At 30.4% G+C, this 20,116-nt stretch overlaps 1 protein-coding gene across 1 annotated transcript in view; it reads left to right on the top strand.

The window, feature by feature from the left end:
* The window catches only part of LOC111625244, a 211,495-nt gene that overhangs the window by 53,828 nt on the left and 137,551 nt on the right, over positions 1-20,116 (top strand). Inside the window, exons 3-7 of the mRNA XM_023368340.1 lie at positions 3,457-3,658; positions 3,730-3,794; positions 9,715-9,836; positions 11,460-11,667; positions 12,136-12,949. Coding sequence (XP_023224108.1) covers positions 3,457-3,658; positions 3,730-3,794; positions 9,715-9,836; positions 11,460-11,667; positions 12,136-12,949 — 1,411 coding nt within the window. The remainder of the gene's footprint in view (positions 1-3,456; positions 3,659-3,729; positions 3,795-9,714; positions 9,837-11,459; positions 11,668-12,135; positions 12,950-20,116) is intronic.

Here is a 20,116-nt window from a genome sequence, read left to right as displayed (position 1 = left end):
ATGAATCAGCGCGTATATTATTGAGAATTATTGTGAAACATATTGAGTTCCTAGATTTCACCTTTGTTTTGAGTTTTCTGCAGTTAATTGGTTAGATTTTTTCTTTTTCGTGGTTGGACTCGTGGATTTCTTTCTTAATAGTAAAGATTTACTCACCGAAAACAGAATTTTAATTTCTACGTTTTAATAAAATACAGGTATACCTCGCCTTACGTCGGTAATTGGTTCCAGGAAAATGACGTAAGTCGAAAAACGACGTAAGTCGAATTTACCTGTCTCCGAATCTACTTATCACTAGGAAAGCATTTTAAATAATATATGGTTAATAAAAATCTATTTTAAGCTTACAAACAAATAAATTTTAGTTTTTAATATAGTACAAAAAAAATAATCTAAATTTACGAATGCGTGTACTGTAAATACAGTACATACTTGTATATATTTTAATATGATTTTATGTGCTTTAAACGTTTATCTAGTGATATTACGACTTCAATATTTGTGGCGGACAGACGTAAAGTCGAATAAAATGACTTAAACTTGATTTTTATTTTTCCATATACTTTTTTAACAAGCGACGTATAATCAGGAAAGACATAACTCGAAACCGACGTAAGTCGAGGTATGCCTGTATATTTTCTGTCTTAAATAATTTTCTAATTTGAATATCCGTTTTTGGAAGAAACCAAGCTGAATTTAATTAATCTTTTTTTCTTATTAAACAAAAAAAAAATAATTTCAATTCAAAAAGAAAAGCAGAAAAACTTCACTTGGGCAGCACGTTGTTGAGGCGCAAACCCGTAACCGAGTGTTTATTAGTTTTATGCATTCGACACTGTGGGCTCGTTTCGATGAAAGTGTTAGGCTGCATTTTTAAAATTGCAAACTTATAAATTTTCATTACGTCCGTCTGTCTGTATTTCCTTAATCTCGAGAACGGAGTTAGATGAAAATCGAGACAGCTATAAAAAGTCCATGAGTAGACGCCCCGATTAACTAACTATATACGAACTTCCGGTTTAAACCAGAAGTCATGTTATTTGAATTTAAAAATTTTCTCCACAAAGAATTAGAGGACCGATGTGACTCTCTCGTTAACAGAGAAAGTATTATGTACGGGGCAAAACACTACTAAAATTCAAAGCATTGTGCATCGAGATCTAAAAAAATTGCAGCTTGACATTGTGACGATGTAACAATAAATAATTACTCGTTGAATTTATAAATTAATTGAAATTGTAGTGAAAATTGAGCAAATAATTTAATTAATTCTCTTGTAAATGAAAATAAAATGGACTATGGTGTAGAATTGAGTGGTACAAGAATAAAGACAACCAACACACATTACTGTTAGATAAGAAGAGGCTGCAGAGGAGTTTGTTTTAGTCTTGTCACAGTTACAGGAATTGAGTAAATACGAACATGAAATTGAATTAAATGTAAATTCCATATAAAATTGCAAAATTATAACGTAAATATTTTTATCCAATTTTATAAAAGAAAAATAAATTCAGTCATCACGGTACTGTACACCATATAATCAATAATTTTGTTTCTTCGAACGTGTCTTCCTACACTTTTCATGTAAATGTCAGTATTATATACATATAAATTCGAATAAAAATAAATTTATATTCAAGAATAGATTCTATATTTTTATTTTTTTGGAATCTCTATCATAAAAATTGCAGTAGTAAAATTGAAAATGTCAAACATTGCATGCTTTGCAATATCAGAATTTCGATTTTCAAATAATTGCAAGAGAAAAAGAAAGAAGATTGTCTTCTCTTCTTCTTCTTTTGAGCTGATGCAAAAAATTTCAATATTTTCATATGTAATTTTTTAATTATCACATGAAATTACGTCTTATATTAATGTCTAATAAAAGTATATTACTACTTATTTAACGAATATGTAGTGTTTGTAACAGTAGGCGTTGCAACTTTTCATTTGTTTAGGTCAACACCACAAATGGGCGATGTCTCTCAGTAGGTCTTTTATGGAAAACTGTCCCCTATTTAAATGTTATAAACGTAAAGAAACAGGGAAAACTCCTCGTGACCAGTCTGCTGGCAAGGCGCAAACCCATGACCAGTATTCAGTGGTTTTATCCACTCGTTCACTTGTGTAACAGACATTCAATTTATTAAATTAGAGACTATGAAGTTCAAAATATGTTACTATTTACTGATAAAATATGTGAATACTGTATTTAGATATATTTTCTTCAATTTCAGATAAAAAGTCTGAAAAATGTATGTAGAAAGCATACGCAGAAGATAAATAATACATTGGAAAAATATGATAGGAGTAAGTTTTGATGAATATGCATTAACCATTGTAATACATGTCATACAAAAGTAAAGATGAGTTGGAAATATGATTACCTTAAAGATGATTGATTACGGGAGTAGAAATAAATATAAATAGTTGTATTTTTTACAATTTTTACTTCTGTCATCTATCGTCATATATTGCAAATCGTTATACTGGCAGACACTTCCATTCACAAATCCTTCGCTTGATATTTCTGTCAGTCGATCCTGTTTCACCGCTACTAACTTGTATTTCACATAAAAGACGTTATCTTTTTTTCAACTCAAATTCCTTTCATTTATCTTCAAAAGAAACTCGGTTTTGATGGATGACTCGTTTTATATTTCTTTATTTCTTAGACTATCGAATCTTGTAAAATTTGAGATCATTGAGGATTTATGAATAAAAACTTTGAAGTTTCCTAGCAAAAGTGAAAAAATATTTTAAAGTTTCCCTTAAATTCAATATAACTAGCTGAAATTCACTTCAATTTCTTCATAGAAATTGTGAATTTCATAGCTTTTATTTTGTATACATACAGTCAAACCCCGTTTATCCGGATTCCCTCACAGTGAAAAAAATTATTACTTTTGCACTGTGAGACCATTGAAACATTATTTTCAACCGTAATATGCAAATTGCCAATGCAGTAATCTCATGTTTCCAGGACCAAAAATGCTCATCATTGACCAAATGAATAAAACCATCGAACACTGGTAGTTGGTTGCGTGTTCGCACCTCGACAACAGACTGGCCACGTGGAGTTTTCCGGGGTTTCATCACATTTGTAACACATAAAGGCCAGTTTCTCATAAAAGTTCTCTTGTGAGGCACCCCCTCGGCAGATTCTGTCGGGTTATATAATTCCGTTTGATACGGATAAACGTGCATTGACTATATTTTCTTTTTTAAATATAATTTATTTAAATTTAAGAATATTTTTTATTTAAAAGTCTTTAATTAATAAAAAAAAAACATTTTATGAAAATGCCTAATGCATCTAACATTAAAAATTTCAAGAAAATACAATTCTGAATTTATTAAACAATTAAAAAATTATTTAACCCACAAAACAGGTAAAATTTATTTAAAATTTGTGCGAATTTCTCTTGATTTTTTTATCCATTAATTTGCTTTCAGTCAACGTTCATTTATCGAGTCGAGTCACGTCGTCGATATCAAAAGTTGCTCTATTATCCGAAGGTGAATTTCGTATTCCTGGTGACGGATATACAATTTGTGGATCATCTAACGGGACAATAATTACAAACACTGTAAAAGGTTCTTTCTCCCTCATTTGGATACCGAGTCACGTACAAAAAAATTCAAAAATAAAATTAATGTAAGTAGAAAACGTTGAAATTTTTTTTGTTTTGCTGGATGATTGCCTTGTTGAATCATTTGTCTTTGTAGGATTTTGCGATCGATAAGTGAAGAAGAATGGGTTTTTCACACCGATTACTACGGTTGGAGAAATAGTAAGTATAAAAGATTTCTTTACATCTTATTGTTTGTTTCTCGCTATTCTTTCACTTAAATTATTCACTTCTTCAATTTCCTCACTCTGTTATACAAAAGGAAAGTATGGCGAAAGTTCAAAAAATAAATCCTCTCTTCACTATTTTTACATATTTTTTGGACTCAGTGGACTTTAAAACGTCGAGAAATACAAAAAATTCGGGTATTTTTTTCTGTATATATGGATATTAGTGTATATGGAGCATTATTTTGTTTATCCTCTTTGAAGCTTAATAACTCCTGTGGCTTTTTTCGGAAATTTCTGAAATTTTGCAGGGAGGTTTGTGTATTAGGTGAATTGATGCTATTAAATTTTGGTGGTTAAAGGTCAAGGTGTGGAGAGATAAAGGGGATCGTGTTTCGTATCTGGAATAGGATCTGACTTAATAACGATTTTACTCGTTATTATCATTTACAAATGTTTATAAAACTCATCCCACCCTGAAAATCAGCTTTCTGTCATGTTATGATAATTAAAAGTAATAAAAAGTTTTTTAAAGTAAAATATCATAAGAAATGGCGCCATACGCAGTTTTAAATGTTGCCGGGAAAGTTAAGCAACTTGTTGCTGGATTGCTAAAATATACTTTGGTCCGCATATAACAAAAATTTCATAGAAACATATGTTACCGATAGACCTGCCATTGCCGTTTTTCGCTAAATTAGCATAGAAACAGGCAAATGTATGATCCCAACTGCCAATTTATTCCTTTGTAAAACTAATAAAACATCATAACAGATGGCGCCATACGCAGTTTCATTTGTTTCGGGGAAAGTTAAGCAACTCGTTGNTGCTGGATTGCTGGATTTTTTGCTTATTATATAAAAATACAAAGAATATTTACAATATTTTTCGTATTAAAAAATTTCTTTTACTTCTTCCGCCCTTGAATGAGCCCATCAGTGACCGAATGGATGACATTACCGAACACTGGTAGTTAGTCGCAGGTTCGAATCTCGCCAGAAGACTTAACACGTGGAGTTTTTCCTGTTTATTTCTCGTTAGTAACACCTAAATAGGGGCCAGTATTCTTTAAAAGTTCTCCTGAGTGGCATCCCCCCCGCGGCAGATTGCCGTAGACGAATAAAATCAAATTTACTCTTAAATAGTAAGAAGGCTTTTTAATCACACCCATCATGGTTTTTGGCTAGGCCCAAAATGGGGATGGTCGTGTAATTAGGGATGGGGCCAGACTTATTCACTTTAAGTAAATATAGGTTTATCGTGGTTTCTCTAGATACAATATATAGGGCTTTGTCTCTCTATCCCCTACCAGCCTACCTCTCAATTTAGGGTCTTATCTAACCAACTACGACGCGAGAAAGGGCTTCTTATTCCTATGTTTACTTAAATTTTATGTTTTCATTAAAAATTTTTACTGAATTATTATTGCAGATGAAATTTGTTATTATATTTTTCAATTAATCTTATTTACAATGGCTTCTTAATTAAAAACCGAATATTTATGTTTTTTGTTTAATTCATTAAATGTGAAAGGAAGAAAATCTTTAATTATTACTTTATGCTTAGTTAAACTTTGCTATTAACTCTGCTGTTTTATTTCATTACAGACGTATGGATAAAATAAATTAAAAACTTTCTTTTAAATTTGTAGTAAGTTTATAAATAATATAACGAAAATATTCTTATTAAAAGTAGATATTTACTTGTATAAATCTTTATATTATGCAACACTCAAACAGACCATATTTGTATGAATTTTTGCTGACTGAATGATTTTATATTTATTATAATGCATAAAAATAACATGTAAAGTTTACAACAGTTAAACCTTTATTAATAAACTAACAGGAGAAACTAATATTGGGTTTCCAAGAATCGAACTAACCATCAAACAAGATGTATTTATTTTGCCTGTATATATTATATACAGTTCCTGTATTACCTGTATTTATTTCTAAACCTTTACTTAGAGGGGCACTTCGATCCTATGCTTTACTTCAGAATATTTACAATTACAATGCAAATATATTTATACAATAATTAAAATTTGTGCAACACGATTAAAGAACATACGAACTGCTATGCTAGTTTAAGCAATAATGAAATAAAACTATGCTTTAGAAATTTCATGAAGGCATTCTAACATAGAATTAAAATATCTGAAAAAATCGTATAGTGCTGGCCGTATATTCATTAAAACGTCTTTAAGAAGTAATCATCTGAATGATTCACATAGCGATAACCTTTCACTGCCTCTTCTGGCCTTTTTTTAAAATTCTTCTAGCTGTGTGGGTACTAAGAGTCCTTTTAGCAAGCCCGTTATGGGTTCTTCCGGGCCCACAACGGAAAATTCCTGGAGATTTTAAATCCGTCTGAATTAGAACCCGGGTCCTCTGGAGTGATAGACTGCCATCTCAGCTTCTTAGCCATCCGGCCGCTCTTTTGATGTTTTTTTTGTTATACCTTTAGTTGAAGCTTGGTTTGTATAAAATATTTATCGTTATGTAATTCTGAGTCCCCCAATGGCAGAGTGGTAAACTGGTACAACAGTTTGTCGTGGGTTCGCGCCTTGCCAACGGGCGGACAACATGGAGTTTTTTGGGTTTTCTTTACGTTTGTAACACGTTAATAGGGGCCAGTGTTCCGTAAAATCTTTCCTGAAAGCACCTCTTCGGAAAATTGCACATTTGTCGTGTTGTCATAAACAAATAAACCAAACTTATGTGACTGTACCAATTAAACCGATGTACCAATTAAATTTTTGAATTATTTTATTGAAAATGCACAAGATTTAAAGCGGAATTGACATCCTGTAAGAAAATTTCCAAGAAAAATTTCTGCAATGTTTTACCTCTTCATAGTTAGGACATAAATCATTGGAAAATTGCATTCCTATTAGTGATGGTTAAATTAATGCTTAACGTAGGTTTTGAAGAAAGAAATGAAGAGGTATTCCCGCATGTCTTAATCTAGAAAATGATTGAATATACTAATTTGATTATCTTAAATTCTTTTTCGACGTTCATTAATAAGGTAAGCAATGTAATAATCTGCCATCTTTAATCACATTTAGCTTCGAAATTTATAACTCATTTGAAATGAAGAAATTTATACTTGTCGTAAAAGAAACTAAAAGATTTTAATGTCTGTTTTGTTTAGTTTTTTTAAAAACCCACGTCATTACATTTTTATGCATGATAAGGAAGTTTAGGTTTATTTTAATTCTTTTTGCCACTGTGTCCTTACTCTTATCAATTTCTGTTTGCATCCTCTATTTGCTAAACAGAAACTACACCAGTGTAATAAGTCCTATTAATAAACGCGATCCAAAGTAGACAAGAATACAAACAGAAATTAGTTAGGTTTATTTGTTTACGGTAAACGTGGGTGATCTGCAAAGAGGGTCAGATTCTAACTGTAATTGGCTCCTCTTTAGGTGTTACAAACGTGAAGAAAACCCGAAAATCTTTACGTGGCCAGCTCGTTGGCAAGGCGCGAACCCACGACGTATATATAAAAACGTATATATGCGGTTTTTTCAGCAGTCGTTTATTTGTTGTTTGGATGAATTATATTATAAAATTGCATTTTTTTTTCATATTTCCCAGTAAATAATCATTACAGATAGTCGTATAATGTACTATTATTTATTACGTACGAATAATATGGAATTATAACTTGCGCAGTAATTATATTTTCATATATCTCTAAACTTTATATACAGTATATAAATATGAATTGAATATTTAATTTTTAAAAGTCCACCTGGAGGCACGTACTCGTTAACAGGTGGTAGTCTTTGTCTCATACTATCAATCCAGTCCAATCCTACCCTGTGCTGTGGTGGAAATTCCAAGAATCTAATAGAATTTTATATTAATTTCTTTTTCAAAGTTTGGGGTTTAGAACTTTTCATTCTGTCTCGATTAAAATTATACTTTATCTTTCTAATTTAAAGATTCGAGGAAGAATCACAGGAAGAATTCGATACCGATACCTTTATGAATTTTTATTTTTTAATTCTTAAAGAAATAAAAATTTGTTTGTTTCTCCCATTGTGGTTCTTTAAAATCTATAAATTACGATAGAATAAGAATTTTTTTAAAAAGTTTCATTATTTCTCTGGTACATTATGTAAAATGGTAGGTTTAGGAGAGCAAAATTTGTTTTATTTTGTCATAAAAATAATGAGTAAAAGATAGAAATATAAAAAAGAATTTGAAGTAATAAAATAAGGAAGCTTTTGATTTTGTAAATAGAAAATATTTTTTGTTTAGTGTAAGTAAAATTAAATTATTCCTTACTCTTATATCTGCTTTCTATCCATTAAGTGATTGCTACGTCGCGCGACAGTTTTAACAGTCTGGAAAATGTTTCGCTTGAAATATTTATTTTTTTTGATGTCTTTTTAAACAAAATCAAATATTTAGAAATGTAAGGGAAATTCATACGTCACATCTGCTCCCAAAATACTTTAAAAGTTTTATTTTCGAAGTGAAAAATCACTAAATGGAACTTTCTGTTTACTTTAAAAATTCTGCGGATCCATATGCATTTATTAAATAATGAATTTTAGTTTTTTTTTTATAAATCTCAGATAAAACAACATTTATGCTGATTAACTGCAGATTTCATAAATAAAATTGCTTTAAAAGTTTTTTAAAAGTGTATTTGTTTGTATATGGTAATGCAACACGCACTCCTAGGAAGAATTTTATGAAAACTGGAGCCTGTTTTAGAGTTATAAACGTAAAGAAAATCAGGAAAATTCCACGTCTCAAGCCTGTTAGCGAGGCACGAACCCACGACTAACTGTTTACAAGTTTTGTACTGTTGAGCTAAAGTAAATTGATTTACGCTGTATTACAAAACATCTTTTAGAATTTCTAAATTAGGAAATTATTTTCACAAATAAATTAACTATTCTGCATCCTTTGTACAAAAATCTGTACATTATAATTCTAGTATTAATTCTACAATGTTAATTGTACAGATTGGATAGTCTCTATACATAGCAAGGAGTTTATTTCAATGTGAATCGCATCTATATAGAATGTTTTCCTTCAACTCATGGTAAATTCGTGTTCACATCTGGTGTTATGTGTACACACAAGTATAAATTAGTGTATATTTTGTATGGAGATTTTGAATAATTAAATACAATATAAGTGTAAATCAATTCATTATATATTTTCTGCTTATACTGGGTGATCCAGAAGTCCTTCGATGTATCAATAGCAGCCGTTTGCAGTGCCAAGAATTAATTTTTTTAATATTCTTTATGTAACGGTTAACTGGATTGGATTCGATTTATGGAAGAAGACAATGCAACACTTGGGCGATCTCTTAAATTTGGATGCTTCTCAGAAGGATTTCTAAGAAAATTTCCCCTGTTTAGATGTTAGACATGCGAAGAAAACCCGAAAAACTTCATATGACAAGCCTGTTGTTGAGGAGAGAACCCACGACCATTGACACCAACAGCGAACTAAACTATTTTCCTTTAATTCAGTACGGGATTTTTGATTTTCGCTTAGACATGCACCTGCATTTTGTTAATACATGTTTATTATTCGTATGGCGGTTCTCATAACAGCAAGTGGCTGCTATGTTGAAGGACTTCTGGATTGCCCGATTTAATGACGGCTGTTGAGTATATTGCACAATAAAAGATGACAGTAGTTGTAATAATTGCTGATTTCTACTCATCAAAGTACAAATTTACCTATTGATTATACTCAAACTTGTCTCTCATGTTATCGATTATACATTTGAAAGTACTAGAAGATGTCTCCTTAAATCTCCTCTTGCTTCATCTCTTATGACAACTACATTTACATTAATTTATTTATATATTGCAATTTTTTCGAATAATTAAAGTATTTATTATATATTTTTGTTTATTTGGTTGCTAGATTGTTTTCAAGCCATGGTGCCTCAAGGAGATTTAACATATTCAGATGTTCGTTATCTTTCTAACTGTTCTGTTTTTAACATTTATCCAAAATCTCCGCCTGACTCGCGTCAACTTGTCCAAGTAAGTAACAAAAAATCGAATTAAAAAATAACTACTATTATTTATTACGTACGAATAATATGGAATTATAACTTGCGCAGTAATTATATTTTCATATATCTCTAAACTTTATATACAGTATATAAATATGAATTGAATATTTAATTTTTAAAAGTCCACCTGGAGGCACGTACTCGTTAACAGGTGGTAGTCTTTGTCTCATACTATCAATCCAGTCCAATCCTACCCTGTGCTGTGGTGGAAATTCCAAGAATCTAATAGAATTTTATATTAATTTCTTTTTCAAAGTTTGGGGTTTAGAACTTTTCATTCTGTCTCGATTAAAATTATACTTTATCTTTCTAATTTAAAGATTCGAGGAAGAATCACAGGAAGAATTCGATACCGATACCTTTATGAATTTTTATTTTTTAATTCTTAAAGAAATAAAAATTTGTTTGTTTCTCCCATTGTGGTTCTTTAAAATCTATAAATTACGATAGAATAAGAATTTTTTTAAAAAGTTTCATTATTTCTCTGGTACATTATGTAAAATGGTAGGTTTAGGAGAGCAAAATTTGTTTTATTTTGTCATAAAAATAATGAGTAAAAGATAGAAATATAAAAAAGAATTTGAAGTAATAAAATAAGGAAGCTTTTGATTTTGTAAATAGAAAATATTTTTTGTTTAGTGTAAGTAAAATTAAATTATTCCTTACTCTTATATCTGCTTTCTATCCATTAAGTGATTGCTACGTCGCGCGACAGTTTTAACAGTCTGGAAAATGTTTCGCTTGAAATATTTATTTTTTTTGATGTCTTTTTAAACAAAATCAAATATTTAGAAATGTAAGGGAAATTCATACGTCACATCTGCTCCCAAAATACTTTAAAAGTTTTATTTTCGAAGTGANATGTTAAATGTTGGTATTAATTAATTATGCATGTATGTCAAGAAAAATTGCTTTAAGTTAGGTTTTAAACCTTTGATGCTGAAAAATTTCTAATACTTATAAAATTTAAAACTTTTTTAAGTACACAGCTCGTAATTTAAGTTTACATTTTTAAAAAGTTATAACTCGAAAACAAAACGGCAGAATGGTGTCGTATTTTACACGAAATCATCTCTGATGATAGGAATTTTAATTGAAGCAAAAAAAAAAAAACAGCTAGTTACAAAAATGTTCGCTAGGGTCGTAAATGGCTCTGTAATACAGTTTTAGATAACACGTCTCAAAACTTAACATACATGTGGACTTGCATGTTGGCCTTTGTTGTCAGAAGCATGCTGAAATCTCCAAATGCATGTTCGATCACAAAACACACGAGAAGAATGGAAATTTGCATACAAATCGTATTAATATGTTTCCCACAATAAAGGACAACATATCGAGCATGCTGTTGCCTAGTCACATAGTGTATTATATGTATCTTAAGTTCCCAGTACGATGTTTCAGCGCCATTTACCGTCCTAGCGGACATTTTTGTAACTAACTGCTTTTTGTTTTAAATAAAATTCTCTTAATACAAACGTCTCCGTGTGAAATATGCCGCCATTCTGCTAATTAGTTCCTTTTGAAATGTGAACTTAAAATGTATTTAAAGTAAAATTGTTGTATATTTTAATTAATTTCTTACGTAAAGTTTCAGGATGTGCTCTTATCCGATGAAGGTTACATCGCTCTTCATTTAAATTCAGAAAGTTTCGTAGATATTATTATAAACTCAGAGAATTTAGAAGAATATCTTTATCACTGGATAGAATCGTTAGAAGGGAATTTACTCATTCGATTTCATTCATGCCAAAAATGTCAATTTAAAATTGGAACTTCATTTTTAGATATTAAAAATGGTAAGTCGATTTAACGATTTTCTAAATGAATTTATAATTAATTTTTATTTTAAAATTTATACAACGAAAATTAAATATAATAAAAGATAAATTATATTACTGAATTTTTATTAAATTCTTTTGTAATTACAATTTTATGGAAATTAAAATTGCATTATAGATAGTTATATGAGATGTACTGTATAATAAAAAATTTTCATTTTAAAACTATTAATTAGCGATTTTTCTTGAAAAAACTATGTACATAACTTGAAAAACTTATTTTTTCTTTAAGTAAGCCATTTTTGGTTTTATTTGGGAACAAAATAAGATTTTTCTGTAAAGAAAATGGCGCCTGTACGGGCTTGACGGGCCTGTACGGGTATTTTCACGCTCGTAGAAATTCATGAATATTTAAGAATTTTAAAACACTTTAAGGCTTTACAATTAAAAAATTTCATGCAAATTCCTTTAAATAAACATATTTAGGTTGCATCGCCGTCCTAAACAGTCAACAAGGCATCTTTACCAATCCAGGAAAATCTCTGGAGCGAGAATGCAGCATTCAGATTATTACTGATAATATTGACGAACATATTTATCTGTTAATTCCCAAAAGAAAATCGAGCGTAACGGATCAATGCGCCGACAATTACGCTACCGTATCATTACTAGTATCTGGCAACATCACCCTGTGCCCCGGTAGAGAACAGATGAATCTTTTATCTACGGGTGTAAAATTGATCATCACTTTCCGAACGTCTGACTTGAAGATTTTTTATAAGTCCGTAAAAATGTGTCAGAATATGACAGTTACAGAAGAAAGCGGCAACATATGCAGTTTCGGAAATTACGGAGAGTGCTACTATATCATAAACACCCCCGTGGGATATGGTATCGATCTGGATTTTATATATTTAGAAACCGGTCGATCGTTGAACTGTGAAGGAAATTACATGACAATACAAGATACAGAGAAATTAATTAACTTTTGTGGCAACATGACCGATAAAACCAATAAGATTCAATCTGCCAAAAACCTCGTAACGTTACGTATGAGCATGTTGCAACCTATGGAAGCTGGAAGGGGTTTCTGTGCCGTGTATCGAACTGTGGTGCAAAATGACTCGTTTACTGCTTGTGATTATGGTTGGGTTTCCGGTTCTTATTACTGCTATAAACTATTTACGATGCAAGCTGATTGGAAATCGTCTAACGAAGTTTGTAAGGACAACGGAGGACATCTTGCTTCTATAGAAGATATACACGTGCAAGAACTTGTAAACGAGATCCTGTTAACAAGGTAAGTTACTCCACGTCGTAAATTGCGATTTGTAAATAAGTTTCCTAGTTTATTATTTTTACTTTCAAGCTTGTTTTAGATATTTCTATAATCTTATTTTGTATAAGACCTTTTATTTCGAAAATTTAACAGTAAATTATATATATATATTTTTTTTTAAATACTTTTCCTGCTGTTATATATAACAGAAGAAAAGTATGACGGTGGTCAAAAGATAACCCTCCCCAAGATTTTTACATTTTTTATCGGGTCCTTGAAACATCAAAAAATACAAAAAAAAAAGAAATAGTTGGAGGTTTTTTCTATATGTATGGATGGTAAATGTGTTGCGTGCGTGTGAACCCCTCACACACATACAACACATTAACTTTTCGGATCGCCTCTCCGTGTCGGCAAGTACACGGAGAGGAAATTCAAATATACACACAAACTTGCCAAAACGGAGAAGCGATCCAAGAACAAATTCTTCGGCGTCGATGGCTTTGTTCTTGTATTTTGCGCCCATTTTCAGTTAGGTGCTCTCAATTGCTTCAAGGAGCATGGACATTGTAACTTTTACGCCATTGTATGTCGAAACGATGTCAAGGATCCTCTTTTTTATTACATTTTTAGATTTTTCAACGCAATTAATGGAAATAACGAAGTTTAATCAAAATCGATCGATCAAATTTTGAGAACGAACTCAATTCTGTAAGCCAAACAGAAGAACCTTCGCTAGCCCTCCGCCTCAATTATTACATTCTTCTTCAAAAATATGTCCAGACATGGTACATATTTTATTCTTATTTATCATAATAATTAAATATGATATAAAGTACGATACGAGCACTCGTATTCCNCGAGCGATCTACCGAAGGGAAATGCTCCAGGAGGATTGGTTTGGAAAAATGACCTCCTATTTAGGTATTACTAACGTAAAGAAAATCCGGAATACTCCACGTGGCCAATCCGTTGGTGAGGAGCGAACCCACTTTCAACTTCCACTTCCAGTGTTCAGATTTATCATAATAATTAAATATGATATAAAGTACGATACGAGCACTCGTATTCCTCATACAATCTGTATTAAAACATAACAAATTGTTTAAAGGAATTTAATCGAAATTCTCTTTAATTGATTGGAGTGTAGCAAATCTTAAAGTCTACAAAAATCTAATTTCCTGTTTGAAAGTTTAGAAAGAACGCTACCGTTTCTATTATAGTGCTAAAGATAAAGTATATATTTAGCCAAATGCTGGAACCATTACTTAAAGGTATCTCCTTGTAAACATAATAACTATCATAGAAGAATAATGGATACTTTAACAACCGCCTCTGCTCTATCTTCACTTTCTTCAATGATTGCTGCTTTTCCAATTGTGTTTACTATTTTCAAAAATTGTTTATCCTCTTATTTCTTTCTTTCTGATTGTTCTGTTTACGTTCTTTATTCACTATACTCAACTAATTACAAGTTTCTAAACAACAATCACAGAAGAATCTTATGTACTTTACTTAAATTTTTCAAGCACGAACGTTAATTATTATGAAAATTTATTCTTTTATCGATTATACGAGACTAAATAATGATATTTTTTCTTGTTACAAGGGTATATAAAAATGTTTTTAAAATGTTTGATGGTAAAAAAACGTTTTTCTTTAAATTATACGACAAAGAAACACGCAACAATGGAAGATGATAACTGAGGAAAAAGAACAGCGTGATAAAAGAATATTGTGACGTAACAAAATAAAAGTAAATTTAAAAAATAACGTGTGACAAAAAAGGCAGTGGAGCGTTGTTTTTTATACAGTATTCCGCGAAATCATCCGAGAATTTCCGCGTATAATCTCTAAAGAATTAAAAAAACAATTATAAATTTACATTTAAAAAGTTTTGTAGTAATACTACGTCGTAATTTATTATAAATCGAAGTGATTTGCAATTATTTACCTTAAACTTCCTCTTAACTCGTTAACTTATCGTCGTATTCCCAAGGCAAGATCGCGTTGCTAAGCAATTAATGAAAAAAATCATTGAAATGTTCTTCCTAACTTTAGCTTGAGCTCAATTTAGATGATTTCCTCTAATTTTTAATGCCTTTTGCTGTTACGTTCTTCAAAGTTTTAATAAACATCAGAAAGTGTTTTTCAGTTTATCATTAAAAAAATTCTATCACTTCATAAATGAAAAAATTATATTATATATTGTATTAAACAATGGCAAAAATTAATACAAAATTTAAATTTTCAATTGAATAAACAAAAAATTAAATAATAAAGCCAAGTACAGTATCTTACTTTTTAACACTATAACATAGAGAGACCGGGTTTGATATATCCATGAAAGATTTCTGCAAGTTAATCTTTTATGATGTTAATTGTCTTAATTTCTGTCTACTTTTATGCATATTAATTCCTAAATATTAACAATTTTTTCCGTTCATTTATCACGTTGAACATTGCAATTTCTTGATTAAATCATTGTTAATATCACATTTGTATTTAATTTTTTACTTTTCTGGCTGTTTTATATAACAGAGGAAAGTATTGCGTCGGTCACAAAACGACCCCTCGAAATGTGTACATTTTTGGAGTCAAGAAACGTTGAAATTTTGAGAAATGCAATAAAATTCGGGGTTTTTCCCTGTGTGTATGGCTATTTGTGTGCATACGAGGAAGTAAAATTTTGTTTACCCTGTTCGAAGCTTAATAACTCCTGCGCTTTTTGTCGAAAATTTCTAAAATTTTGCAGGGAGATTTGTGTATTAAGAGGATTGATGCTATGAATTTTGGTGGTTACAAGTCGAAGGAACGGGAGATAAAAGGAATCACGTGTCATATCTCGAGTCTGGTCGGACTTAATGAAGATTTTACTCGTTATTAGCATTTACATTTTTTTAAATGTGAAACTCATTTCTACCCTCAAAATTAAGCTTTTTGTCATGTTATAATAATTAAAAATAATAAAAAGTTTTAAAAATAAAATATCATAACAGATGGTGCCACACGTAGTTTTAAATGTTGTTGCCGGGAAAGTTACGCAACTCGTTGCTGGATTCTTTTTTAAAATGTACTTAATAAATAGGAAATTTGTCACATTAAAGTAAACGATATTTACTTTTTATTTATTTGATATGCTTAATTAAATAAGAATTTTTTTTTATTAAATGTATGAACTTATTTTAGTAGTCTACTTAATTACTAATTAACGTATATTGACGTGAGTGAATTTATTTATACAAGATGTGAGTTTCTAAGGTTTTTGCATGTAACATTTACTAAATTATTCAAGAAAATTATAAAATTTGAATAGTATCATTAATAAATAAATCAGCATCAAAGATAACCAAATTTTTTAAAAAATTTCAGATACTAATTGATTGTATTAGAAACTATACTTATCAATATAATGATACTGTATTTTACAGTACATAAGATTTGGTAGATGCGCGAGCGATCTACCGAAGGGAAATGCTCCAGGAGGATTGGTTTGGAAAAATGACCTCCTATTTAGGTATTACTAACGTAAAGAAAATCCGGAATACTCCACGTGGCCAATCCGTTGGTGAGGAGCGAACCCACTTTCAACTTCCACTTCCAGTGTTCAGTGGTTTTATTCACTCAACCACTTGCAAGCACTAAGGCACACAATACACAATCTTATTTTAGCATAAGATATTTAAAAAAAGAAGCATTTAGCGTATATTAGTTAAGTCATCTCGTGTCTTTGGCACTCGGCCCCAAATTTTTAATTTTTTAAAATTTTTTATTGTATTCTGGTTTTAAAAAAATAAGTAAAATTAGAATACAAACCTCTTTTATTTATCAGGGAAAAAGAAGAGTTTAAAATAAATCATTTACAATTCAAATTTATCATGAAAATATTTACATAAATACATGAAAAAGCTGCTTAGCTGTAGCGAATAATGATAACAGTAATGATAAATTTAATTAAACAATAAAATCTTATTCAAGTGTTGGGCGTGGTAGAGGTTACTTATAGACTGCTGAAGGACATATGGGAAATTCATCATCCTTTTGTACAAGACGCAGGGCTATTTTATCAGCATGTTTTTGAACAAAAGTCACGTATTACATGCCGTAAAATACAGTAATTAAAATCATAACTTTTCTAATATATAAGATAGAGAAATGACTGAAGTAAAATTTGAGTTAACTGTTTTAAGTTTTTAGTAGTGCATAAAAATAATCTTGGTACTTTTAGATTGCTTATTACTTAGCAGCTTTGGTATATTTAGTAATGTGTAGCAAATACCATAAAATATTTAAATATATTTAAAGTTTTTGTTTTAAATGTTAACACTATATCTTTATTTATTTTTAATCTTAAAATAAACAATTTATGATTAGTCACAATGATTCAAAGGTATTTCTGATATAGCTAAATAATGATTCCCTGACAAGGAAATCAGGGAATCATGCAAATATTTAGAAATAATTTTAAATATATTTAAAACAATATCTTGATTAGAACTCTGTATATGTTCCTGAGAAAGGGGCCTTCCAATACCTGAGTGGATAAAGCCCAGAACATTGTTGTTTCGTACCGGAACAACAGGTTAGTCACGTGTAGTTTTCCGGGTTTTCATCACATTTCTAATACCTAAATAAGAGCCAGTTTTCCATAGAAAGTTTTTGCACAATGTACCGTTGGAACACAATGTAGGAACCTTGTGTTGCTTTGCCTTATCTCATTAATCATAAATTAAGTACTATACGAGTTTATACATTGCCTAAATAAATAAATGCAGAAATGAGGGTAAATTAACGAGCAAATATTTATTGTGATGTCGTCACAAGGCCGGTCTGCAATTTTTAATCGTGTCTTTAATTTATTTAATTTAAAATATATTCTCTCCACCTCAAATTAGTAATGTCTTGCCCCTGTGCATCATACTTTTTCTGCTAGCAACAGAGTCTGCCGGTTGTCTATCCAGCTATTTTGAGGGAAAATATTTGAATTGAAATAATGTAACTTCCGGTGCAAACCTGAAGTTCATACATGGTTTAGCGGAAGTTATATAGTTTGCCGGATGTTCATATAAGTAGTTAATCGGGGTCTCCTGCTCCTCCTACCTTTTTCACATCTTTCGAATTTTATCTATATAACTATGATCTCGAGATTAAGGAAGGACAGACAGTGGGAATTTATTTACAGTTTTTTTTTCAAATTGCAACTCAAAATATATGCATGTATACTTTGTATTCGTTTTGCTTTGGTAAAAAATGTTTTACAAGTTAACTCCTGTAATTTTTAATTGGGCTGCAGTTTGAATAAATTATTGACCTATCAATTCCCACTGTCCTCTGTTGTCTGTCTGCCCATCTGTCTTTCCTTAATCTCTTGAAAAGAGTTAGATAAATGAAAGCCAAGACCAGAAACCCGATTAACTATACACGAACTTCCGAAACAAATCGGAAATTACGTTATTTTAATTCAAAACTTTCCCCCGAAAGGTATTAGACGAATGACCTGCACGACGCTATTGTTAAATGAAAAGTATGATGTACAGGGGCAAGTCACTACTACTTTGTGGTGGAGAGAATATATTTTGTTCATATCCTGATCGTTTTTAAGGAAATCTTTAAAGTTTATAATTGCTTAAAAGAGTAAAAAATTAAGTTAGAAATAAATTCACTAAGAAAATCGAAATTGCGTCCTTGAATAATATCGATTCAACACTTAACAGTTAACGCGTTAAATAAATAATAAAAAAAGCGCTGTAGCGAAATGACGTTATATGAGATAGCGTTAATCGAGATATTAGTTTGGTTCATTTTTCGATTTTTTAGCATCTAAAATATATTTAAAATGTGTAATAAATATTCATATAGAATTTATTATATCCTTTTGCATAAAATTAGAAAATGAAAATAAAAAAATTCCTGCATGAATAAAAAATATTCTTCATTTACACGATTTTATTTTTATTTTTTGCAATAATATATTCTCGTTTTCTGTATTTTCCTTTTAACCTTTGAAAGTTTCTTCTTTATTTTATTTTATTTTTTTTCGTTTTTATATTATTTTCTAAATTAAAAATAATGTCTAAGATTTTTCGTACATTTTTAAATAATTTAATTATATTATTGTAACATAAAACGTATTTTTATTTTTATTTTAGTATTATATAAATCTGAGAAGAGTTTAACGCTGTAAAGGAATTTATTGTAATGTGGATTTATGATTATTCTATTATCTTCATTTAAGAATTATCCTAAGAATATTTATATTATAATAAATATTAATTAGAGTTAAAATTGTATCGAGTAGCCATTTTTCTTTACATAAAGACAGTTAGAAGGCCAGGTGATAAGGGGTCAGCCTATTGTCTGAGTTCCGATGCAATATTACCATGGATTGCAAGGATGGAGATGTCGAACCTTACCAAAATGATAAGGCCCATTAAAAGAGTGATGGTGATAGTGGGCAGATTTCTTTAGGTCCAAAATAGTATAAATATTAAGTAGGTGCTAGGCGTCTCCTTTTCGCCTTTATATAGGGCCGTCTAGATGGAGATTTTGCTCATTCTACACTTATACTGGCGATTCCTATAAGGATCGAGCTCACCTCTAACGGGCGAAGTCGTGTCGATCAATAGCTTTAACATATTAGTGTCCGTGTTAAAAAAATTCATCCCAACAATCAGGAATATGCTATCTAAAGACAAGTAAAATTGCCGTACTTTTGATTTGAGAAAGAAAATAAATACATAATTTATTACATAAAAATTCCCTGTTCTCATTAAAAATATTTGTTAGAAAATAACAGGCCTACATAATTTTTTTGGTTTAGTATATTATAATTTATTTCCTCCATATTTGCCTTCTAGGTATTAATTCTGGTTGGCTCTCCACTTACAAAATCATCCACAGTTACGGATTTGATATTCATGCTTTCTTTACTATTCCAAATTTCTTCTGCTTAACTATAGCATCTACCCATTTAACATTGAAGAAACTAAATTTGCCTCATAGTTCAAATGTTAAATTCATGATAAATTCGATCGATGAAAGCTGTAACAATCAGTTGTTCCACTTGGTTGATCACTATTAGCTTTAATACTTGATCGATTCTGTGAATTCAAAAGTTCTATCCTTTGCCTGCTTTAATTTTAGAAATGATTTAAAGTATATATTCGAAGAATAAGTTAAGAAATTAAA

Source organism: Centruroides sculpturatus, unplaced genomic scaffold (assembly GCF_000671375.1).
Source record: "Centruroides sculpturatus isolate CEXI.00-Female unplaced genomic scaffold, Cexi_2.0 scaffold317, whole genome shotgun sequence".
Classification (NCBI taxonomy): Eukaryota; Metazoa; Arthropoda; class Arachnida; order Scorpiones; family Buthidae; genus Centruroides; species Centruroides sculpturatus.
The sequence above is the reverse complement of the archived record's forward strand: the minus strand, read 5'-3'. Positions and strand labels throughout refer to the sequence as shown.